Genomic DNA, 25,340 nt, shown 5'->3' on the forward strand with positions numbered 1-25,340 from the left:
GGGGAGTTGGGCTGCTTGTATACAGAACTGGTCTAAGTGAATGTACCATTGAATTCTTTGTAAGCAACAGGAACTAAATCTGCCAAAACCAAATGCCCTATCCACTAAGCCACAGGTGTGGCTTTGCGGATAGAGCATCGGCCTGTGGACTGAAAGGTACGGGTTTGATTCCGGTCAAGGGCATGTGCCTTGATTGCGGGCACATCCCCAGTAGGGTGTGTGCAGGAGGCAGCTGATCGATGTCTCTCATCGGTTTCTATCTCTCTCTCTTCCTCTCTGTAAAAATTAATAAAATATATATTTTAAAAAAAGAAAGAAAAGAAAAAGAAACTAAACCTGCCCATGTTGGAAAAAAAAGTATCTCTGGGAACGATGGGCAGTGGTCCTGGGACAGGCGTCCAGGTAGGCCCAACGCTCACAGGGCACCTGGGCGGGCGCCATCCTGCTGACCTCCGGTGAGCCTGCTTTTCTGCCTGGAAGCCTGCCTCCAGGTCTGAGGTCCAGGATTGAGAGTGTACGCACATTCTCGCCTGTCCCATTAAAACCCTCTCTGAGGAAAAAAGCAAAACTTACAAAGAACAAGCAGCCGCCCAGACAAGGCTGCCTGAGACCGGCCTGCCTCTCCCGACACCAGTCCAAGGTGCCCCTGCCTGAGGGGCGGGGGCCAGGGCAGCAGCGATGGACAGCCCGGAGGAGCAGAGGCGCACAGGTCCTGGTCTTGGCGTCTGTTGTGTGCCCGTCCAACATGTGTGGCAGCTCAGCTTACAAGGACACCCCCCCCACACGAGGGACCAGTAAAGTAGCCACAAACGCAGCCGTCACTGGCCGTAAAACACGTTTTAAAGAAAAAGAACCTTAGTCCTACCAGTTCACACCACTCCCCCTTTACGTTCAGGAACATCAATGTAGAAATAAAGGTCTAGAGCAGGGGGCAATGTGGCCACTCGGCCTGGCCCTGCCAGGGCATTGGGGGCGAGTTAATTACACGTTTGACCAAACATAGCAGGCTAACTTTTAAGTTGGTAATTTTGTGACCTATAGACTCGGTTATAAGTAGCTAAAAGGATCCCCACACCCATCTAGAGGAAGCCCTTCCAAATTGTGGCAGGTCTGGGGGAGGGGCCTGGAAGCAGAGCGTCTGCACTGGGGGGCTGGGGAGCTCGGTGTCCCTAACTGCCTCTCCTGTCCTCCAGCACCACTGCCGCAACTGTGGCCACATCTTCTGCAACACGTGCTCCAGCAACGAGCTGGCCCTGCCCTCCTACCCCAAGCCCGTGCGCGTGTGCGACAGCTGCCACACGCTGCTCCTGCAGCGCTGCTCCTCCACCGGCTCCTAGGCCCCGGCGGCGCCGCGCGGGCTCAGGCTGGAGGCTTGTTCCCAAGAGAAGCCAAGGAAGAGCAGTTCCTGGTCGCGGCCAGCACTTCGGCGTTGAGTGAAATGAACTCTGGGCCGAAACTTCCTGCTCCCTGGCTGCATCATGGCTCAGGGTCAGTGACTTCATGGATCTGATACTGTCCTTGTCACTTTTACAGAACTAGCCTCTCTCGCAGCAGTGTAATCAGTTCCACTCCCCCCAACCCCCGACTGCCCTGTGCGCCTTCCCTGCTGGAGGCAAACAGGCCTTTCACACCTGTACGTCACTTCTCCCCCTAGTGCAGAAAATAAAGGAGCTGTGTCCCCTTGCGTTAGCTTCTGAAGACACCTCCAACAGGCTCCATTTCGGACAAGAGGCCGTTTGGGGTGAGGCCTGCTGTGCTCTGCACCCAGGTGAGCCAAGGACAACTGGGCCATTAGGTCCATTGGGGGTTTGGGAAGGGACCTGTCGCCAAAGCTCCTGACAGATGGAGACACCTGTGGGGAAGCACCTTGGGGTTTGCGTTTCAGAAGCACTGTCAGGACAGGTGTGAGCTGTGAAAACTGGCTCCGAGCACATGTCCACCCCCTTCCCCAGTCAGTCCATTTGTGGGCTGGGCTTCAGCCTTCTCCCACCTCAGCGCACCCCCCTTACTGCCCCTCATCTTCCTTATTGCCTGCCTGCACCTCCCACCAGCCGCCAGCCCCTATCGGAAGCCCTGACTTCCTCAGGAGAGCTCTCCAAGCCCAGCTCAAGGTTCCCAGCTACTCCCTAAAATGCATCTTTGTTACGGATGGAAAACAGGCTCCATGAGGTTAGGCGCCAGCATTCAGTGCAGCCAGCCTCCAAAGCCATGCCTAGCCCAAGCTGCAGGTTTTCACACTTACCCTGAGCTTTTTAATTACCCACTCTCCCCAACATTGACATCCTGCTGCTCACGCGGGCCTGGCACTAGACATCTGTGCGTTGTCTTCAGTGCGCCCATTTGTCCTCCAGCTTGCTGGAGGCCTTAAGCAAGTCGCTTCCCTTCTGAGCCTTAGCTCTCACCTGCACACGCACAGGTAGCAGGCTAATAGCTCCCCCTCATGTTCTGTTCTGAAGGCTCAGCAAGCACGTGACATGCCCACCACTGTGCCAGAGTGCTCTTCCCTAATCACACATATTTCCTCCTCCAACCTCATCCACCTCCTAACCCCAAGCAACAAATGTTCAAGCATTGTTCACAAAGAATCCTTGGGCCAGTTACCAATATTCAGCTCATGGAAAATTTTTCACTCAGACACCAGATACACACCTGAACTTTGGCAACCTTCTCTAACCTGGGCAGCGACAGACGCCCTAGGCAGCATGGAGATTTGTGTCTGGAGGTTCTTGTCATTCCCAACAAGCTCCAGGATGCTGGCCCACGGAACCTAAGATTCCTCAGAACCAGATCGTTCTTACTAGCTTTACTCAGCATTTCTAGTTCTTTCACTTCCTCAGTGTTTTCAACGAAAATGTTCTTTATGTAAAACAAATTAACTGAAGAACTCAAGATGGAACCCTCCTTGAGCCTTCTCAATACCAGGTATCTCCAATCCACACACGTTTAATAACTCAGCCAATACTAGGTTTAGACTAGCTGATCATCAGTGCTCACAATGAAAATTAATCTCTAAACTTGCTGGACAAGCAACATGATACATTCCAATTGCAACGCTTGTGTGTCCATAGCTCTTTCCTGACAGTGCAGAGCAGCACCACATAGTCCGCCGAGAGCATGCAGCAGGGCCCCACGCACTTCTCTGTGCGATGCTGCCACCTACAGACTTAGAACCGAGGAGGCCCACCCAACGAATCTCACCCAGGAATAAAGGAGAAAATCTTCAGCACTTGTCAGAGCAAAACGTGCACACCAGGCTCCAAACAGTACAAGCCTTCACAGCTGATCAACACAACTAGAGTCGGGAGCAAACAGCAGCTTCCAGCTGTGAGCTGGAGAATTTTTAAAACATGCAATCCCTGACTATTTTAGTCAAGGGCACTGACCTCTCTTCCCTTAGGCCAGTGGTCAGCAAACTGCGGCTCGCGGGCCACATGTGGCTCTTTGGCACCTTGAATATGGCTCTTCCACAAAATAACATGGCCTGGGCGAGTCTATCTTGAAGAGGTGGCGTTATAAGTTTTAAAAATTAGGCTCTCAAAAGAAATTTCAATCGTTGTACTGTTGATATTTGGCTCTGTTGACTAACGAGTTTGCTGACCACCGTCTTAGACTATTAAATTTTAAAAATGACAACAGCCAACACAACAACCATCTGGTATGAATGCCATCTTGAACTGTAATAAGCCATATAATAGAATTGCATCTGATTGGCCAATTCTTGGTAGCAGAAATCTATAAAAGCATAATATGCTAATTAGATAGGACGTCCTTCTGGACAGAGCTGGGGCTGCAGCTGTGGGATGGAAGCAGCCACTAAGGCTGCATGGGAGCCTCTACTACTTAGGTCCGAAGCACAAAATTCATGCAAGAGGCCTGCCTTTGCCCGGCTGCCCACAGGCACCCAGGACCAGGCCTGGCTTCCCTCCAGCTGCGGCTTCATTGGGAAGACATCCAATCTAATTAGCCGACCATCCTTTTATTATTATAGATAGGCAACTGGATTTCTTAGTCACTTCGAGCAAAAACAGTAGGCAATTACTAGTGTTGTTTTATAAACCTATCAAAAATCGTACCTTTTATCAGATTGGCAAAAAAACACACAAAACTATTCTTTGGTGTACCAAAGATTTTAGTAGTTTGTATGCCATTAGATGAAAATTCACCGACCCTCTAGACTAGTGAGTGGTAGTTTCCAAACTGCAGTCTACACTTTGAATTCCTAATGCTAGAGTATTTTCTAGCAAATATCAAATTTTAGCCCTAATCTGCAATCTACCAGACTTTAGTGATTTACTTTCAGAAATATGTGGTCTTGCCCTAGCTGGTTTGGCTCAGTGGATAGTGCCTTGGTCCTGGGTTTGATTCAAGGGCATACACTCAAGTTTCAGGCTCGATCCCCGGTAGAGGGTGTGCAGGAGGTCGATCAATGATTCTCACTGATTTTTCTATCACCCTCTCCCTCTCTGAAATCAATTTTAAAAAGAAATAATGTGGTCTTTGAATTTTGCTCTTAAGTCGAGCATGTCAAACTCATGTCAAGCCCGCAATGAATATTTTAGTGGCCCAGCCAATATAATGGTGAGAAACATTTTAATAATGTCATAACTTTTACAATATCCTGTTATAAGTAACGTTCACTAATGACTCTTTACAATTATGTTGCATTCATCTCCCTTAGGCTCAGGCACACCATTTCTCTCCACTAATACTAACAGTGAACACTTTAGCAGCTGATTGCCACATCATTAGTCTTGTACTAATTTGGTGTGCTCAACCGGAAAATATTTTGCTTTCAGAGAACAAGAAAAATAGGTTTATTTGCATTATGCTCATTAGTCTGTGCAGTTGTTCAGCGCCTGGTAATGTTCAAGAAAAAAAATATTAAAATATTCTATTTTATATTAACTATTACTCATTTCAGCCCTTTGTATTCAGCTTGTCTCTATTGAAATAAACCTATGTTCTTATGAAAATTGAAGCTTTTTTTGTGGCCCACATGAACTTAAACCTTATTTAGCCTGTATTCATTAGCCTTTGAGTTTGACATGCTTGTTAAGTGGTCTTGGATCTTTAGGGATGAGATTAAAACCTCACTTTGAAACACGAGTTCTCCCTCCTAGGAGCACCCATTACCTTCCTCACTCCCTTTTTTCCCTGTAACTTGTTTCCTAAGCCCCTTTCTTCAACAGCTTTTTTCACCTCTGGAATTTTCTAAACACACACTGTTCTAGTTTGGGGGAAGTGGGCACTTCATATAAACACTCAGTCCTAGCCCATTTGGCTGAGGTTAGAGCATTGTCCTACAGACCAGAGTCCCGGCTAGATTCCAGCCAAAGCTGCAAGCTCCTTCCTGGCCCAGGCCCTGGTCAGGGGTCATGCAGGGGGCAACCAATAAGTGTTTCTCACATCAAAGTCTTTCCTCACTCTCTGCCCCTAAAAACCAATGGGAAACTATCCTTGGGTAATGACTAGAAAAACTCCAAGGAGCCCTGGTGGGATGGATAGCTTAGCTGGTTCAGGTTTTGTCCTGATAAACACCAAGGTTTGCAGGTTCAGTCTTTGGTCAGGGTACATACAAGAATCAACCAATGAACACAAAAATTAGTGGAATCTTTTTCTCTCCCTTTCTCTAAAATCCATGTAAAATATCGAAAAGATGCCATCCATTTGTGAAGGACCGCTCCAGCCCCTTTGCCTGCAGTGCTTCCTCAGCCATGCCTGAATGCCTGTGGACATGCAGCATGCAGTGAGGACACTTCTGCCCCTGCTTTGTGCAAGTGCTTAGCAAGTGCAAGGCAGTACACACACACACAGCCCATCCACAAGGGCCCCAGAGCCACGATTACCTTGTATTGGAGGGAAGTCTGAAGACATCTACACAACAGCCTCAACTGGTGAGCCTCTGTCAGCCAGAGATATGGGCCACTGTCACCTACGCCCAGGCAGGAAGAGAGCACCAAGAAATAGTCCACATGACACTGAAGCACAGACAAGACAATGTGCAGTTTTTAAAAGGAAAATTTATTTGACAAGTTTCACTTAGCGCAATATACCTAAAAGAAAATCACAATACAATGAAAGATTTAAATCAAGGCCTCGGAATTTCATACAAACACCAAGACCAAAATCCTAAAGTATTGGTATTGCGTCTCAAATTTTCCCCATTAACTTAAAAAAAAAGCTTAAACTTACATGCGTTGGGAGTTATTAAATGAAACTAGAATTAACAAACATGCCAAATGTTTCACTTTTAATTGTAGACACAGCTCCTATATTGAGTTTTACAAAAAAAAGCATGTTTTTCAACATGCTTCCACAAACAGTGTTCGATGTGATGTGGTCTAAGAGCAACATTTAACATAATTCAACTTCTTTAACCTAAACATACTTACTGCTTAAGTACATCCTACAATAGAACTAACTTGAGAAAAGCTAAAAATTGTTTAACAGTTATAGTTTACTCAACTTAGTTGTTACATCCTAGATGAATATTTGTGTTCAAAAATAATGAACCTTTAAGTCTTTAATTCAATCCTGATTTCCACTTAGAGTAAGCATAAATCACAAGCTGGTATTGCAAAACTGTTAAGTTTTGTGGGGATTTTTCTTTTTCTTCTTTAAAATAGCGTTGACCAAGAGTCAGCGATAAGGATCAATTACATTCCCCATCCACCACTCATACTAGACATGCTAGACACCCCTCCCATTCCGTTCACGCCCACAGATGCACGGCTTCCACTACTGTAGTAGCTGCTGTTCACTGCTCCTTGGCTGCCTGCAAAGAGACGGATTTGACAAGTCAGGAGAAGTGCCACATTACCAGTCAGGTAAAATATCGCATTCCAGGAGAAGTTTTAAAAGAATACTGAGTGCGAATGGCTGCTGTCCAAGTGGCGAGAAGCATGTTTGGGAAAAGGGACTCCCGACTCCAAACAAGTCTCGTTAACCCCTTTTCTCTGCAGTACCAAAAGCTTGCCAGACTCTCGTGCTACCGTTTAAAAAGCGGGTGCTTCAGGATCAACGTGGAAAATTAAGTTTAAAGGAAAACTAGTGTTTTTCAAAAATTGCAAAATTACTTTGTTTCTAAAACTAAACAAGGCATTTTTAAAAATTTTACCATAAACAGTGTGTCCAGAATGGCGTGTATGAATAGGAAGCACAGGGGCAGTTTGCTTTTCCTATTCATGGTGGGCAGCAGTGAGACTGGGACTAAAGGCAACTCACTGTGCCCAAAATGGCAGCCTCCATGGAGTTAAATCAGAGCCATTGACTGCTATAGAAAAAGTATTAGCACAACATTATCAGTATTTGCTATTGGGAATTTAAATTATATTCTTTGAGAAAATATTTACCTATGCAATGTTTGATTGAAAATCACTGGAGTTTTCCTGTAAAACTTGGTCTGCAAAAGGATTTTGTAGGGTAAGACTATAATACCAAAATCACCATTCTTTAGACCAATTGAAAAAAAATAAAACCAATCCTAGGTTAACTGACTAGTAAATACGGTCCTGAACCCAACCCACGTTTTACTATTTTCAATTCCCCCTCCATCTAAAATGAATTTAACATGCTAACCAAAAGACAGGAAAAGTGAACTATTTATTTAATACATGGAGGCAGATGTTTACAGACTACATTATTCCAAGTTGCACATTAATTTATAGAACATTCCCCCTTTCCACCCCATAATTGGGTCTGTAAATTAAACTATTAAAAACTTTTAACAGGACCAAAAAGCATACATTTAATAACCCAATTTCACCAAAAAAGGAGCCTGCATATTCCCCCAACTAAAGAATCCTACCTAAACTTACTGGAAGTGTATTAAAAAACACACTTACCATATCCACTCATGCTGCTCTGGCCGCCATAGCCACCTCCATAACCACCACTCAGCTGCTGGCTGGTTGGGCCACCATAACTGGACTGGTTTGCTGTGAAGTTAAGAGACCATTAGAACCTTGTTTGTTATGTAATGTGGCACCTGGTGGTACCGGGCTTGTAACTAAATCTATGATTTTGAGTCTTGATCTTACATTACTGTAACCCTTTACCTATTTTCTATGAACAGACTACCTTTCTATCATTTGAGCTAGTCAAACATTTATAAAACCAACTAGCCAAAAACACCCATCAGCAGGACTAAACCCACATGATTCCTTAGAGGCATTTTGAGAAAACCTTTTGAAACTGTTTAACCGAAATTAGTGGGGTTGATCCCCATAACTTGATATAGTAAGGCTATGTCATTACATAGCTAACACTGAACACCTAATTATACCCAACAAATTATGTCCAAAAATCTGTTATTTTGATCCTGTTTTTTGCTAAGTCACTCACTTTAGATTTATACTACAGACAATTCCACTTGTTTCTGTAACGCCCCCCACAAAATATTTAAAATTAGTTATCTATTCTAAATAGTTTTATATAACGCAAGGATTTAAGTCAGACCCAAAATTCAAATAAAATTTTCCTTTGCCTAACTTAATATGCTAATAAACTCATGAAATATAAATTAACTTATATAATTGACTTATACAGTTATAAATGTTTTGGTTTTTAAAAAAACTAACGATATTTACACAAGCCCATGCCTCCCATCATTTGGCTACCATAAGCACCACCGCTTGCTCCTGCTGTAGAATTCAAGAAGAGTTCTACATATCTGTGTTCTGAAATGAGAGAAAAGGCATACAAGGTTAGCTTTAAAAAAAAGACACTAAAGCGATATTTACACAAACCCATGCCTCCTAGCATTTGGCTACCGTAAGCACCACCGCTTGCTCCTGCTGTAGAATTCAAGAAGAGTTCTACATATCTGTGTTCTGAAATGAGAAGAAAAAAAAATTGAAAATGTTTGTTGGTGAAAGAATACGAAGTTCTTAAGATTTAAACTTCAAATATATTCTGGTATAAAAAAAATTCTAGCTGCTTCTCAGTTGAGATACTTTAATTATGCAGCTTTCCAAAACTAGCCTTTTATCTTAAATTGTTCACCTAAATTGCCTTAAGTTTATTGGATATACTTCCAAGTCAATGTTTGTACCACAAATCCTTTATCACAATAATTTTTAAAACCCACAAAATTTTAACACATCGCCAAAGAGCTAACCTATCAGCGAACCCATTTCTTGTACATCCTTTCTGTTCTATTCCTCTAGCATGTTACACAACCACACGACTCCCCGAGACAGTTAAATCACACTTACGCATATTTGCTTTGTCTTTCGACATAGCTGCCACAGCATCTTCATGAGTTGCAAACTCGACATCTGCTTCACCAGTTACTCTGCCATCAGGCCCAATTTCAATGTGTACTCTCACAGGGTTGAGCGGTGAAAAAAACTAAATACAAGGTATTTCAGAGAATCAAGTCAACTTCCTGTTACAAAAAATGTGTAACATCCCATTTCACTTAGGCAGCATTAAGACCCCAAGGTTTTAATGCTCTACTGCAGTGTTTCCCAAGCTTTTGACATATGTGTCCCCCTTCTAAAATTTTCGTAACGCTGAGTACCCCTCGCACTCATGAGAACGTAGAATTAGGCGCAGCTAAGCACGGTGCAGTGCATACCCCCACCAAACTCTTCCCGTACCCCTGGAGGTACGAGTACCACACTTTGGGAAACACTGCTCTACTGCGATAGCTGGCTCAAGAATCATCTTACACTTACATTATAAATGTCATTCTCCGTAGCTCTGTAGGGTAATCCCCGCATGTGCACACAGTGTCCAGTTGTGCTCTGGAAAGTAGAGCCACCATCCCCATATCTGTGGTCAGACATTCCTGAAAAACAGTAATTGAGGTCTAGATGGACAGAGTGTAAGTAGCCTTTGGTTGAGAAATTCAATTCTTACCTTACCTCTTCCAAATCTATCCGACCCAAAGCCATAGCCATCATTATAGCCATTATAATCATCATAGCCGCCATAACCTAAAAGACAAAAAGTACAATCACTCAAATGAAAGCACACAGGAACCACCCTCCTCACACGTGCATCTTCTCACATACCTCCACCATAAGCTCCACGCCTCATCCTTTCAAAGCCAGCTCCCCTGCCAATGCTGTTATACCCTCTGCCGGCCCCAGGTCTGTCATAGGGACCTGGCCGCTGCATGGCCATAAGCTTTCGTGGTGGGTCATAGTGAGTTCTGACTTCTGCTCGACTGCTCTTAAAAATTTCGATATACCTAAAGCATTGTTCATGAAGAAGGGAATGGGGAGGGGAGAGGAAAAATTAGTTCATGTCTACAGGTATTTAGTTACACAAGAAAACAATGTAGTCATCGCCATGAAACTGACTAATATTTAAAGCCAGATTTCTTATACTTGCATTGGCAATGACCAGAAATTCACTCAATTTTAAGATTATTTCATGTAAACTTTATAGAAAACTCACTCCTCTAAAGCAGAGAAGCCCACCTTTAGGGGTGGAGAGGAGTACTATAAATAAATGTCTTAGGAGGGAAAAGATTCCACTCAACTTTCAACATTTCATCTTACATCCTTTGGCAGCACGTATAGCAAGTGGGCTAGAAAGCCAGCCTGCACCAACAGTCTAGCCCACACTACACATTTTCTCTCGCCAATAATACCCCAGCCTATGCTTTTAGTAGGAATCAGCATAGGTAAGCGCATGCTTCAATGAAAAATAGTCACAAGCGAAGAGAATAAAACCTTTTGTGACAATTTCTTGAAAGCTATGCTTATTAATACATATGCAGAATATTTATACAGCAAGAAAGTTTGTTGCATTTCAACTTTAAAAACAAGATCAGAAAGTATCACATTTTCTTATGGTAATATTAATTTACTATGTGGGTGTGTTACAGCTAAAGTCAGGTTTGCATTACATTTTTTTATAAGCCATAGTCTCTCAACTCAATTGATTGGGGTTAAATAGATATATCTTACAAAATATAAAGAAGACCAAATTAACTGGGAAGTTCTCATTTTAAAATCTAAAATTTAATCTGAATGCATTATGGGACTTTGGCAAAGTGTAAAGTTTGAAAACTGTGGCCAAACATCGATTAATTGGGACTAGGAAACAGGTCTATTACTCCTCAGCAGAGAGAATATGGGCTGACGTTTTACCATAAGAAAAGTGACCAGTCCACCAGCCATCCATCCCCACCTGTGCCCTATTCTTTCCTTGTGTTTCTTTAGAGCCTTTTCAGCTATTTCCTGTGAAGCAAACTGCACGAAGGCCTCCCCCGTACTCCTCCCCTGGAAGTCCACCGGCAATGTTATCCCATTTGGCACGATTTCCAACCCTTCAACCCAAGGACAAATAACCCCAGTAGGGGGGCAATATTAACATCACAAGCCCAGAAATGATTCTTCTTATAGCTTTACATAAACCAGAACGTTAACTTTAGGTGAACGGTATGCTTTCAACAAGTACTCTTTACATATGCATTGCAGTAATATGAAGTTCCATCATGGCTAAGTATAACAATTCTTAACACACCCATGGCACAAAGAAAAAACGTGCTGAGCACAGGATGAATTAAGAATTCAACAAATTAAAAACACTCTTATCTACTCAATGTTGAAAATTACACAATTTAATAGGTTCAAACAAATACAACAGTTTTACTAAATTCAAGAAACACCTGTTACCTCATTTTTATAGTTCAATGTTTTACGTTAGTGGAACTTCAAATTTTAAAAAATTTACACATTTAAACATTTTATATACAAATTGAAACATTGCTTAAGTATATCATTGACAAACATACAATCTAAACTTTCAGCAAACAAACAAACTGATCTAGACAGAACAATCATGCACTTTTATGTTCTAACAGTAGTATGATTCACTTCTGGAAATTCCGTCTATGAAAAATCCTTTCCGTGGATACATTCCCAAGCTTACAAAAAGGGCTTAAAGCACTTTCCTAGAAAATATGAAATTATGTTCATATTTAACGTTGACAGTTGACAGCATTAAATTCTCACCAATTTAGATAAAACAATAAAAACAAACTTGATCTCAAAAATTCTGGCAAAATATTAGGACTTGACACATATCTAACAGTCAGGATTTTAATTTATACTACCCTAAATCATGAGAGGATTTCTTGTTCTTAATTCCAGTTTATGACATCATGAATATCAATTAATAGTATTTTAGATATAGGATCAAACATTCTACTAAACATGCAATTTAGCTCTTCAGCAAAAAAAAAACATTCAAATACTTTAGGCCCAGAACAACTTTAAAACATTCTCTGTATTTCAGATATCAAGACTATACATTCAATTATTCTTTGACTTTTAGCAAATTTAGAATTTCCTAGCTAAACCAGTTTTTCTGCATCAAGATAATTAGATCATTAAGAGATATTTCTGGTCCCAAGACCCAACATCTCTTACAATATATACACCTGACATAAATTACAACCACCTAACTCATACTCATCTAATGTTTAGGGATCTTACCTTTAACTTGAAGTACTCTGCTGAACAGCATTGTGAGGAAAGTAGTTAAGCTGTTGAGGACAATCCTCAAAGATCTACTCTGAACTACAATACTAAATACAGGGAAGTTAGCATTTTCAAAATACAAAATTTCCACCATTAAGATGGGTCTAAATTATATGAAGGTCTCCAGGAAGAAAACATTAATTCATCTGCATATACTCACAACCTGTTTAAGTATCTAAGTTGCTAAACTTTAAGGTCTATTAAATCATGTTGCCAGGAGCTAGCCAAAACTCACTGCTCAGCAACAAACACGACTACATACCTGAGAAGAACTGAACAATTTCTTCCTTGCTACATCCAAAGGGGAGTCCTCTAAGCCGTACAAAGCCATCATTGGCCGTGTCAGGACTATTTGGACCAGTATGCTTCAACACCCAATCCATTTCAACGTTGTTTGACTTGAATACTGAAAGAGGTGCTTAGAATTAGTCAACTTTGGAAAGTTAGAGAACAAAGTTCAGACTTCCTAGGTCTTTAGATAATCTAGGAAGAGCTGCCACAAACCCTTAGGTGACCATTTCCATGCGGTCAAATACCTAAAATTCAGGAGGGATAAAATAGGCCTCTGTTTAATGCTTATTTACTGTTACTAGGGCAACATAAATCAAACCTTCAACATATCTGTGTCCCATAGTTTCTCTGTCTTTTTTCAGGGCCAATTTGACTTCATCTTCTGATTCAAGTTCAACAAAAGCCTCGCCACTTGGTCTGCCTTCTCTGGTGTAGATGAACCGTATACCTTGAGCCCCATTTTGAATTTTGCAGTCTGGAAAGAAAACAACCGTTAATACAGAATTTAACGTTTATTTAAAATCACCTCTGGGTGATATTGATGAAATGCCTATTGTGCCCCTCAATAAAGTAGATCGCATGCAAAGCCTAAAATGACCAAGATACTGCCAACTCCTAAGAGTCTCTTCGGGGTAATTAAGCAGTTCTTCCCTCCAGATCAGACTTTATTCTCAAGCCATCAATACAAGCCAATATTCAGCCATGACCGGTTTGGCTCAGTGGATAGAGCATTGGCCTGCGGACTGAAAGGTCCCGGGTTCAATTCCGGTCAAGGGCATGTAACTTGGTTGCAGGCCGATCCCCAGTGGGGGTTGTGCAGGAGGCAGCTGGTTGATGTTTCTCTCTCATCGACATTTCTAGCTCTCTATCCCTCTCAGTTCCTCTCTGTGTAAAATCAATAAAATATATATAAAAATATATAAAATATAGCCGAAACCGGTTTGGCTCAATGGATAGAGCGTTGGCTTGGGGACTGAAAGGTCCCAAGTTCGATTCTGGTCAAGGGCATGTACCTTGGATGCAGGCATATCCCCAATAGGGGATGTGCAAGAGGCAGCTGATTGATGACTCTCTCTCATCGATGTTTCTAACTTTCTACCTCGATCCCTTCCTCTCTGTACAAAATCAATAAAATATATATTTTTAAAATATATATATAAAATATATATAAAAAAATAAAAACAAATATTCAAAGTTTCTTAACAAAAATCTCCAACTACTTACTCCCCAACTGTCTCCATTAACATCATTTGTAACTTCTTAGAAAGTTATTCTGAACCTTATTATTTTAATGCATTTCCTGAATATATTTGTCTCAACTTTTGCTCTGGGACCTTTGATCATTTTACCTTTCTAACAGTGGCATCACAATCCAAATTGCAGGACCAATACTCACCTGAAAGGGGATCAATGTTACAAAGCTAAAATGCTCCAAGTTGAACAGCTGAAGCCAAAACCAGTCTTGCCCACTGCAAGGTGGCTTCCAGTGTACTTGGTTCTTGTATTACAGGTCGCTTTCCGTTACCAACACTGAATTCAGATAGTTAGTCAATACTACCAGTGTCCTTCCAAAACCTGTAGAATTTTTCCAAATCAATTTGTATCAGTCTACTCTTACACTAATGGGAACAAGGATATTTTGGTAGAAATTACACAGGAAACCTACATTACTTGAGAAAAAATTAGTAGGCAACTGAACTTGTCAGGGCTTCAGTGTCAACTGTAAAATGAGCCAGATCAAGAACTAGATAAACAAGAACTTAATTGCCAAATCTGTCGTTAATTAAAAAACGACAATTTAACTCTAGGAACTAAAATGCCTCCTTTTTGCCGAAACCGGTTTGGCTCAATGGTAGAGCGTCGGTCTGCAGACTGAAAGGTCCCAGGTTCGATTCCAGGCAAGGGCATGTACCTTGGTTACGGGCACATCCTCAGTAGGGGGTGTGCAAGAGGCAGCCGATCGATTATTCTCTCTCATCGATGTTTCTAATTCTCTATCCCTCTCCCTTCCTCTCTGTAAAAAATCAATAAAATATAAAAAAATAAATAAAAATAAAATGCCTCCTTTTTTGGACATGCCAAAATTGTAAAGCTGTTATACTTTGTTTTCAAAATATCACTATTTGCCCAGCTACTGGGCCATTTTCTTAGGGTCGAGAGGGAAATCCAATTTATCTTTTCGAAAGCATCACAGAAAGGAAGGTAAAGGGGAAAAAAATCCCGGCTGGCCCGAGGGTTCGATGGTTAGAACGACGCCCACGCAAGGAAGGTTCATTCCTGAGTTGCAGGTTCCATCCACAGCGAAGTTGGGGGCGCGTACAGGAGGCAATCAATAAATGCTTTTCACCAACGTTTCTCTTCCTCCCTCCCTCCCATCGATCCACTCTCCAAATATCAATGGAGAAGTATCCTTGGGTGAGGATTACCAAAACAAAGGGGGGAAAATACGCCAAAGCAGCCGCCGTTTTCCCACACGACCCAGGAGGGAGGGCGGGGCTTACGCTCTTTCCATTGCGTAACTGCGGGCGCCAAGGCGCGAGCAGCCCGGCGGGAACGGCTGCGCCGGCGCCCGCGCCCCGCCAGGGGGCGCCCCCAGCCGAGCCGAGCAGGGCCGGGCCCTCTCCGGCCTCCCCAGCCCGCCGCCCGCCCCCCGCCCCGCAGCCCTGACTGCGAGCTCCTGCCTCCGCTTCAAACTCACCAGAAAAAAAGCGCTGCACTTCGTCCGCCGAACAAGACCAGGGCAAGCCGCGGACCTTCACCACGAAGCCCTCTCCGCCTTCGGTACCCAGCATCATCGTCTCAGTGGATCTTGGCGCCGAAGCGGACTGCAGAGAGGGGATGAGGGTCAGACCGGGAATCTGTTCAAATTAAACTGCCCTCCCCGCCAGGCAGCCGCGGGCCCATGGCCCTCAATAGAACCAAGTCCGTGCACAAGTCCCAACCCTGGCGACTCCAACACCAAACACCTCTTAAAGCCAGGGGGCGGGCCGCCCAAGCCGCCCTCGGCTCGTTACCCGAGGACCAAGCTGCAGGGGGCCAGGCCTGACGCCAGCGTGGAGGCAAGGAAATGGCGGCCGCGCTTCCGCTCCGCCTCCTCCGACATATCACACAATAGAGTCGGCGCGGCCTGCAGGCCCTAGCGCCCAGGCGGCAGCCCGCACCCTGAGAAGGTTCCCCCCATCCCGCCTCAGGCTCTACAGAGACCTGGGGCAAGAAATCCTCGCAAAATCGGCATCCTCAGGGGCCAGTGGGCGGCTCACATCGAGCAACAAACACTCACCTGATCCCACGGCTCCTGCGTGCCTGAGCGAAATGACCAGCGGGCGCCTGCGCAACCTAAATAAAGCCCTTTGAACAGGCTCTGCGCACGCGCAGCCAGGCTCGGCCCGCCCCCTACGTCACACAGCGCTCCGACGCATGCGCACTGTCAAGAGCCGGCCCACTCGGTGGTTACGCCCTAGCGCCTGCGGCTCAGCCCCTCCCACCTGCACAAAGCCGACGGGCTGTTTTGCGCCTGCGCATCGTCGCGATTATTGTACAAGCTTCAGCGAGTTATTATTCAATTTCCTGCGCATGCGTCTTCCTTCAAACCGTTCTCCTAACCCGCCAGAGGGGGAGGGAATGGCGGCAGTCTGTTCCCTGTGGGGGTTGTCCCGCAGTCCCGGGCCTGCGTTGGCTTAGGTGGTCGTCTTCCTACTCCTGCCCCAGCCTGTTAACCGCACTGGCCGACCCGAAAGGAAGCCTCCTTCTCCCCAGAGCCGCCCGTGACCACCGGGGCCTCGGGGCGGCGGAGCCGCGCACCCTCCAGCCCGAGGCCACCCCCGCGGCGCCGGGAGCCGGTCCCAGCAAATGCGCCTCCCCTTTCCCTCACCTGCGGCTGGCGGGCTGGAGCCCCGCCCGCGCGGGGAACGTGCCTGTACCTCTGGCCCGTACCCCGCTTTTGTCCTAACGGACTCGTACCCTGCGACCCCTCTGCCCCGCCCTAGGGTCGGCGGGCCCGGAACGCGCCGCGGGCCGCTCCACGAGGTGCGGCCGGGCGCTGCGCCCCGCGAGCGCGGGCTGAGCCCCGGTGCGCACCCGGCCGTCTCCCGAGTGGACTCGGGCCTGAGGCCCCGAGAGCGCAGACGGGGCTCGTCCGCCTGCCGGTTGGAGGGCCTGGGTCCTGCGGAGCCCGGGGCACCCGGTGCGCCCGGCGCGGTGATGATCGTGGCTCCAGCGGCACCGCACGGCGCGGACCAGGCCCCAGTGTCCGGCCTCCCGGTCTGATCGGTGCCCTCGCCCACCTCGGGCTCGGACGACGCAGGCGATGAACAGCCACAGGCAGGGCTGGACACGGCACAGGTTACCGCGGCCAGCAACGGGAGGCGCCGGCGAAGCCTGTTCCCACCGCGCCAGGGTCTGGTTTTGAGAGGATTGAGAAGACTGGAGAGGAATAAAGGAGAGGGGTTGGCAGGACCTGATCCTGAAGGCCATGTCACTCCGAGCACTGGGGAGGGACTGGCCGGTCTTGGGCAGGCAGCTAAGGGACTAGAGGAAATGAGAGCCATTTCTGCTGAAGTCGCCTGAGTGATCCAGAAAGCAGGTCTGTGTCTGGGTGATTCAAAAGCAAGCACCCTTTTTGTTTTAGGTACTCCCTCCAGAACATCCCACACACGCATTCTGGTCCTGTTAAATGACCAAGAACACTGGTTCCTGATTAAATGAGGGAAAATCCTGATCCCCTTGGTAGTAGTACATTAAAAACAAAAATCATGTTTTTACCTTTTAATAATATGACCACACTTCTGGAGGTTTTTTCCTAATTTTTTTCTAACGTTTTCTGGGATTTTCTTGTAATAAGAGTAAATGTATAATAATCATAGAAAAATTAGATAATTTCCTCAGCTTAGATTTCTATAAGTAAAATTGCTTGATGAAATTATCTGAACCCCACCAGTGGATGGCATCATTTCTTGCAGTGGCCGGGTTGCCAGCCGTTCAGACCTCGGACCAGCAGTGGTCCGCAGACCCCCGGCTGGTGGCGCGGGGTGAGAGCATCCTCCAGCTACACCAAGGCTTTGGGTTGGATGCCCCATCCAGTCAAGGCGCATACAAGAATCAGCCAATGAAATGATAAATCAGTGAAAAAAAATAAATCGATGTTTCTCTCAAAAAAAGAAATATTTGCTTTTCTTTATTTCCTAACTTCCTAAAATGCATGTGCATACTTGCATAATCATAAAAGGATCTGAGTATTTTTAGGGCTACTAAGAAAAAAAGGGTACAATCTCTTTTGTGTGAAAGTTGCATGTTTTGTTGGAAATAAAAATTTCCTATAATCTTTGCTAATTTCATTCCAAGAGAAAAAAAAATATATCGAATTTGTATCTGTTTGATTACTAGTGAGGTACAATATACATCTATAGCCAATTCCCTCATATAAATTGTCAGTTTGACTTCTTTCTCCAGTGATCTTTTGGTCTTTACTAAGGCTATTCTATTCACCCATGGCCATAGCTGCCACAAACATTTTTCTATTTATTTTTTTATTGTTGATTTTTTAACTTTTTAAAAAAATATATTTTATTGATTTTTTACAGAGAGGAAGGGAGAGGAATAGAGAGCTAGAAACATCGATGAGAGAGAAACATCGATCAGCTGCGTCCTGCACAGCCCCTACCAGGAATGTGCCCGCAACCAATATACATGCCTTTGACCAGAATCGAACCTGGGACCTTTCAGTCTGCAGACCAATGCTCTATCCAGTGAGCAAAACCAGTCGGCGTTGTTGATTTTTTAGATATACTAAAAAAAAATTTTTTTCAGAGAGGGAGAGAAAAACATCAATGTTGAGAGAGAAACTGATCACATCCCACACTGGGGATGAGCTCACAACCCCAGGCCTGGGCCCTGACCCCCTGAGTGGCTCAACCACTGAGCCATGCCAACTGGGCTACTCATTTATCTTTTTCATCAATTCTAAAACACATTTTCTTCACAGTTTAACATCTCTAAAATAGAGATGTGTCTTAAAGACCAAAGGCAAGTCATAGTTTAATAAGCAGCATTTTTTTCTTAGTGGTACCAAAAATAATTGTGTATCTTAAAATTGACATCTTAGAGTTGGAAACTGTCGTATTCTACTTTTTTCATTGTTTGTGATGATACATCACATCTATTAAATGTTTGCATAGATTCTTAATAATGTGAGAAATGTATGTGATATAGTATGTGGGAATGTGGGAAAATGGAATGTGGGAAAACAGCAGAATACAAAATTAACAAGTGGTGTATTAAATATGTAAAACTATATTCATTTATGATCTATCTCTAGGAATTTGCCTATTCTAGGTACCTGATATAAAGGGAATTAATTGTACAATATTTGAACTTTTGTGTGTGATTTATTTGACATAATGTTTTCAGAGTCTATCCATGTTATAACAGGTGTCAGAATTTCATCAATTTTACTTTATTTTTTATTATATATTTTAGAATTTCATTATATTTATTTTTTTGTAGCATAATTTAAAATAAATTTTTATTGTTCATATTATTACAAATGTTCCTTTTCCCTCCCCCACCACCATTGCTCTCCTCCACCAGGTTCCCACCCCACCCTCTGCCCTTTCCCCACTCCCCATTGTCCTCATCCATAGGTGCACAGTTTATGTTCAGTCTCTTCCCACATCTCCCTCTCCCCTTTTCCCCAAGAATCGTCAGTTCACTCCCCTTCCATACCTCTGATTCTATTATATTCAACAGTTAATATTGTTCATCAGATTTTTTTTTTAATTTCCTTGGTTTTTAGATTCACTTGTTGATAGTAACGTATTTGTTGTTCATAGTTTTTATCTTTATTTACTTTCTCTTCTGAAAGAACCCCCTTCAGCAATTCATATAATTCTGGTTTGGTGGTGATGAACTCCTTTAGCTTTTTTTTTATTAGTGAAGCTCTTTATCTGACCTTCGATTCTGAGTGATAGCTTTGCTGGATAGATTATCTTTGGCTGTAGGTTCTTACTATTCATCACCTTGAATATTTCTTGCCATTCCCGTCTGGCCTGCATGGTTTCTGTTGAGAAATCAGCTGACAATCGTATAGGTGCTCCTTTATAGGTAACTACCTGCTTTGCTCTTGCTGCTTTTATTGTAATATTCTCTCTTTGTCTTTTGCTCTTGGAATTTTAATTATGATTTGTCTTGGTGTGGTCCTCTTTGGATTCCTTTTGTTTGGAGTTCTGTACGCTTCCTGGACTTGTAAGTCTAATTCTTTCACCAGGTGGGGAAAGTTTTCTGTCACTATTTCTTTCAGTATGTTTTCGATATCTTGCTCTCTCTCATCTTCTGGGACCCCCATAATTCTGATGTTGGTTCGCTTGAAGTTGTCCCAGAGGTTTCTTACATCATCTTCAATTTTCTGGATTCTCTTGCCTTCTAGCTTCTGTGGAGGAGTGTCTTCTGGCTCTTTATGTTCCAATTCTTTGACTTGATTCTTGCAATCTTCCATTTTGTTTTTAGGACTCTGTATAATATTTTTTATTTCAGACAATGTATTCTTTATTTCTTGTTGATCCCTTATCATTTCTTGTTGATCCCTTATCATTTCTTGTTGATTCCTTATTAATTCTAGTTGATCTCTTTTCATATCCTCATAGGTCTTATCCATCTTTTCTAGGAAATTCTTGAAAAACTTTATAAGCATAGATTTGAACTCTATATCCAGTCGCTTTTTGTCCTCCATTTCTTTTTTCTTTTTTTTTTTCTTTTTTTTTATTTATTTATTTATTTATTTTTTTAATAAATTTTTATTGTTCATATTATTACAAGTGTTCCTTTCCCCCCCCTTCCCACCCCACCCTCTGCCCTTTCCCCACTCCCCATTGTCCTCATCCATAGGTGCACAGTTTATGTTCAGTCTCTTCCCACATTCCCCTCTCCCCTTTTCCCCAAGAATCATCAGTTCACTCCCCTTCCATACCTCTGATTCTATTATATTCAACAGTTAATATTGTTCATCAGATTTTTTTTTTTATTTCCTTGGTTTTTAGATTCACTTGTTGATAGTTACGTATTTGTTGTTCATAATTTTTATCTTTATTTACTTTCTCTTCTGAAAGAACCCCCTTCAGCAATTCATATAATTCTGGTTTGGTGGTGATGAACTCCTTTAGCTTTTTTTATTAGTGAAGCTCTTTATCTGACCTTCGATTCTGAGTGATAGCTTTGCTGGGTAGAGTATTTTTGGCTGTAGGTTCTTGCTATTCATCACCCTGAATATTTCTTGCCATTCCCGTCTGGCCTGCATGGTTTCTGTTGAGAAATCAGCTGACAATCGTATAGGTGCTCCTTTATAGGTAACCACCTGCTTAGCTCTTGCTGCTTTTAATATTCTCTCTTTGTCCTTTGCTCTTGGAATCTTAATTATGATTTGTCTTGGTGTGGTCCTCTTTGGATTCCTCTTATTTGGAGTTCTGTGTGCTTCCTGGACTTGTAAGTCCAATTCTTTCCCCAGGTGGGGGAAGTTTTCTGTCACTATTTCTTTCAGTATGTTTTCGATATCTTGCTCTCTCTCATCTTCTGGGACCCCCATGATTCTGATGTTGGATCGTTTGAAGTTGTCCCAGAGGTTTCTTACATTATCTTCAATTTTCTGGATTCTCTTGCCTTCTAGCTTCTGCAGAGGAGTGTCTTCTGGCTCTTTATGTTCCAAATCTTTGACTTGATTCTTGCGATCTTCTATTCTGTTTTTAGGACTCTGTAGAATATTTTTTATTTCAGACAATGTATTCTTTATTTCTTGTTGATCCCTTAGCATTTCTTGTTGATCCCTTTTCATATCCTCATAGGTCTCATTTATTTTATCGGCCTTTTCTAGGAGTCTCTTGAAAAACCCTATAAGTGTGGTTTTGAACTCTATATCCAGTCTCTTTTTGTCCTCCATTTCTTTCGTTTGTGATCTATTTGGTTTAGGCATTTTCGCAGGCAGCTTTTCTAATGGGGCGGGGTTTCAGGGTGGAGCCTACAGCCTTGGCTTCTGTCAGCCCCGCCCTATGCGACTCCTGAGACTCAGGGTCCTTCAGTACTTGTTGCAAGCGCCTCTGAGAGAAAGGTGCCCTCGATTTTCGCCTGCTACCAAACAGTGTAAGCTCTCCCGCAATGGGCCCGAAACTGGGGTTCAGTTCAGTTGGAAGTGGAGTTGGAGGTGGCGTTCAGAGCAGTCTGGAGCCTGTCTCCTTCCCGCCAGGGCAGTCCTACGGCACAGCCGGCCGTCCCTTCTCGCGCGCTGTGCGCGCGCCTCTGGGACCTCCTTTCTCCGCTTCCCCGAGTACCGCCTTACAGCCCGGCTCCCTATGGGTGAGCCTGGGTCCCCGGGGTCTGGCCTAGAACGGGGGTTCAGAGCAGTTGGGGGCCCAGCACAGTCGGAGTGTTTATCTCCTTCCCGCTAGGGAACGCCAGCCAGGCACTCGGCCTCCCTCTTCTCCGGCTCCGTCCTCTCCGCGCGCGCCGCGTGTCTCCGTACCTTATGTCCTCCATTTCTTTCGTTTGTGATCTATTTCGTTGTCGCATTTCGCAGCTACCGATGGGGCGGGGTTTCAGGGTGGAGCCTACAGCCTTGGCTTCCGTCAGCCCCGCCCTATGCGGCTCCCGGGTCCCAGGGTCCTTCAGTGCTCGCTGCAAAGCACCTCTGAGAGAAAGGTGCCCTTGATTTTCACCAGCTGCCAAACAGTCTATGCTCTCCCCCAATGAGCCCGGTATTGGGGTTCAATTCAGTTGGAAGTGGAGTTGGAGGTGGCATTCAGAGCAGACTGGAGCCCCTGTCTCCTTCCCGCCAGGGCAATCCCGCGGCACAACCGACCGACCCTTCTCTGCGCGCACTGTGCGCGCCTCCGGGACCTCCTTTCGCCGTTCCCCGGGGTTCCGCCTCGCAGCCCAGCTCCCTCTGTGTGAGCCTGGGTCCCCGGGGTCTGGCCTAGAACTGGGGTTCAGAGCGGTCGGAAGTGGGGCCCAGCACGGTCGGAGTTTTATCTCCTTCCTGCTAGGGAACGCCAGCCAGGCACTCGGCCTCCCTCCTCTCCGGCTCCGTCCTCTCCGCGGGCCACGTGTCTCCGTACCTTGGGTTTTTACAGCTCCTCCGAGCTTCCTTCTGGTTTTCTCCTTGCTTCTCGTTGTAGAATTTCCAGTCAGTCGACTTTCCTGTAGTTCTGGGTAATGTCCATTTTATGTTTTAGTTGTATTTTATTGAAATTGTTGTGTGCGGCTGCGGCTAGGTGTCTACCTGAGCAGCCATCTTGGATTCTCTCTCTAGAATTTCATTATATTTAAAGCTGAATAATATTTTATTGTTCACATATACCCCATTTTTTAATCACTATACATCTATTGATGGACATTTGGGTTGGTTCCACCTTTTAGCTATTGTGAATATGCTGCTATGACCTTTGGTACACAAGATCTGTTTGACTCCCTGCGTTCCATTCTTCAGGTACATAACTAGGAGTGGAATTGCTTGTTCAGATGGTAATTTTATGTTTAACTTTTTGAAGAACTGCCCAACTTTTTTTCACAGAAGCTGAATGATCCCACATTCCCATCAGTAATGCACAAAGCTTCCAGTTTCTTACCCTGACTGGGTATCTTGGTTGTGGGTTCAATCCCAGGTCAGAGCACATACAAGAATCAACCAATGAATGAATGCATAATAACTGGAATAACAAATCAGTATTTCTCTTTTTCTCCATCCCTCTCTCTCTAAAATCAATCAATCAATAAATAAAAACATTGTGGCACCAGCACAGAAAGAGAGCACTGAATGGGACATAATCTAGAAACAGGTCCAAGATGTTTTTGGGAATCCAACATACAATAAGGTGACATTTCATATCAGAAAATTATTCCCATAATTTTCAATATGTGGTATTAAAACCAATGACTAGCAAGTTGGGGGAAAATAGCATTAGAGCTCTATCTCACACCATATATCAAAATAAATACATTAAAATAAGAAACAAACTGCCTAAACCAGTTTGGTTCAGTGGATAGAGTGTCAGCCTGCAGACTCAAGGGTCCCAGGTTCGATTCAGATATAAGGGCATGTACCTTGGTTGTGGGCACATCCTAGTGAGGGGTGTGCAGGAGGCAGCTGATTGATGTTCCTCTCTCATCAATGTTTCTTTCTATCCCTCTCTGTAAAAAATCAATAAAATATATATTTTTTTAAAAAGAAACAAACTAAATAGATTAAGTCTACTTAGAGTTTAAAATTATGCAAAGCTAAGATAAAATGTTATGTATGTATTTATAAACGTTTCAGGTGAAGGCTTTTCTAAGCATGAAGTCAAAGACATAACCACAGCGGGAAAGACTGATACATTTGACTATATAAAAATAAGTATTTTTAAAATTTTGAGGTCCTGCCCCACCCAACTTTCAGGCCCACCCATGCTATTTCCAGTGACTTTTTCATATGAATGGCCTGTCTTATGCTTCAAACCTTCAGCTTTTTCTAAAATCTCTCAAACAAGAAGCATCTGGCCTCAGCATGCTTCAAACCTCAGGCCCTGTCCTAGCAGCAGCAGGCCTTGCTTCACAGCTTGGCCTGTCCTGGGCACTTCCCAAGCCCAACACAAGTAGCAGCCATCTGCAAATTGCTTTGTAGCTCATGCCAGGTGGCCCAGGCTGACTTTGACCTCCCAGGAGGCCCCAGAGCCAGTGTACTCAGTGGACAGCTTCAGACCACACCAGGTTACAATTCTACACATCCATAAACAAGACACTCAAGGGGAAGACTCAGTGAAGCAAGACCTGCTCCATAAGGGTGTCTGCTGAATAGCAACTCTAGTGATAGATGCAGCTGGTCCTCACAACCAAATGGCCTGGAGCTCAGTTCCTTGAGTGAAGCCAACAGCAGTCAAGACTCAACTACAATAAAACAGTGCACACAGCCAAAACCAGTTTGTCTCAGTGGATAGAGCATTGGTCTGCGGACTGAAAGATCCCAGGTTCAATTCTGGGCAAGGGCATGTACCTTGGTTGCGGGCACATCCCCAGAAGGGGGTGTGCAAGAGGCAGCTGATTGATGTTTCTAACTATCTATCCCTCTTTCTTCCTCTCTGTAAAAAATCAATAAAATATTTTTTAAAAAGGACCAATCAGAAATGAAGGATACAATAACTAAAATGAAGAATAATTTACAAGAATCAACAGTAGAGTAAAGGATACTGAGAATCAAATCAGTGATTTGGAATGTGAGGAAGCAAAGAACACCCAATCAGAAGAGCAAATAGAAAAATAATCCAAAAATATGAAGATAGTGTAAGGAGCTGCTGGGACAACTTCAAACACACCAACATTCACATGATTGGGATACCAGAAGGAGAAGAAAGAGAGCAAGATACTGAAAACCTATTTAAAGAAATAATGACAGAAAATTTCCCCCACCTGTGAAAGAAATAGACTTACAAGTTCAGAAGTGCGGAGAATCCCAAACAAGAGGAACCCAAAGAGGCCCACACTAAGACACATCATAATTAAAATGCCAAGGGCAAAAGACAAAAAGAGGATCTTACA

The 25,340-nt window shown here is 43.9% G+C and overlaps 3 protein-coding genes across 16 annotated transcripts in view; 1 reads left to right on the plus strand and 2 right to left on the minus strand.

Moving 5' to 3' along the window:
- Positions 1–6,231, plus strand: part of RUFY1 (RUN and FYVE domain containing 1) — a 62,296-nt gene extending 56,065 nt beyond the window's left edge. Inside the window, exon 18 of the mRNA XM_084885222.1 lies at positions 1,194–6,231. Coding sequence (XP_084741348.1) covers positions 1,194–1,337 — 144 coding nt within the window. The 3' untranslated portion in view covers positions 1,338–6,231. The remainder of the gene's footprint in view (positions 1–1,193) is intronic.
- On the minus strand, positions 6,001–15,610 carry HNRNPH1 (heterogeneous nuclear ribonucleoprotein H1). Of its 14 annotated transcripts, none has more exons than XM_084885232.1 (13): positions 15,490–15,610; positions 13,111–13,266; positions 12,763–12,906; positions 11,146–11,284; positions 10,020–10,198; positions 9,870–9,941; positions 9,681–9,793; positions 9,216–9,351; positions 8,772–8,831; positions 8,619–8,678; positions 7,845–7,937; positions 7,353–7,402; positions 6,001–6,775 (listed from the first exon to the last, which is right to left on the minus strand). In XM_084885232.1, exons 1-12 carry the CDS (start codon positions 15,584–15,586, stop codon positions 7,353–7,355), a joined length of 1,299 nt encoding a protein of 432 aa, XP_084741358.1. In that variant the 5' UTR covers positions 15,587–15,610; the 3' UTR covers positions 6,001–6,775. The 14 variants fall into 14 exon arrangements, with proteins under 14 accessions (XP_084741358.1, XP_084741366.1, XP_084741357.1 ...); XM_084885240.1 differs by having other exon boundaries at positions 8,589–8,678; XM_084885231.1 differs by having other exon boundaries at positions 9,681–9,814.
- Positions 15,514–25,340, minus strand: part of CBY3 (chibby family member 3) — a 39,604-nt gene continuing 29,777 nt past the window's right edge. The window contains 1 exon segment of the mRNA XM_084885291.1: positions 15,514–15,616. The gene's annotated coding sequence lies outside the window, so the exon portion shown is untranslated.

This window comes from Pipistrellus hanaki, assembly GCF_964339955.1.
Source record: "Pipistrellus hanaki genome assembly, chromosome: 5".
Lineage (NCBI taxonomy): Eukaryota > Metazoa > Chordata > Mammalia > Chiroptera > Vespertilionidae > Pipistrellus > Pipistrellus hanaki.

Coding starts and splice junctions, on each gene's coding strand:
- HNRNPH1 (XM_084885234.1), bottom strand. CDS start 15,586: ATGATGCTGGGTACCGAAGGCGGAGAGGGCTTCGTGGTGAAGGTCCGC. Junction 13,267..15,489: donor AGTGCAGCGCTTTTTTTCTG/GTGAGTTTGAAG, acceptor TTTTCTTTCCAG/ACTGCAAAATTCAAAATGGG. Junction 9,815..9,869: donor GTCGGATAGATTTGGAAGAG/GTAAGGTAAGAA, acceptor CTGTCCATCTAG/ACCTCAATTACTGTTTTTCA.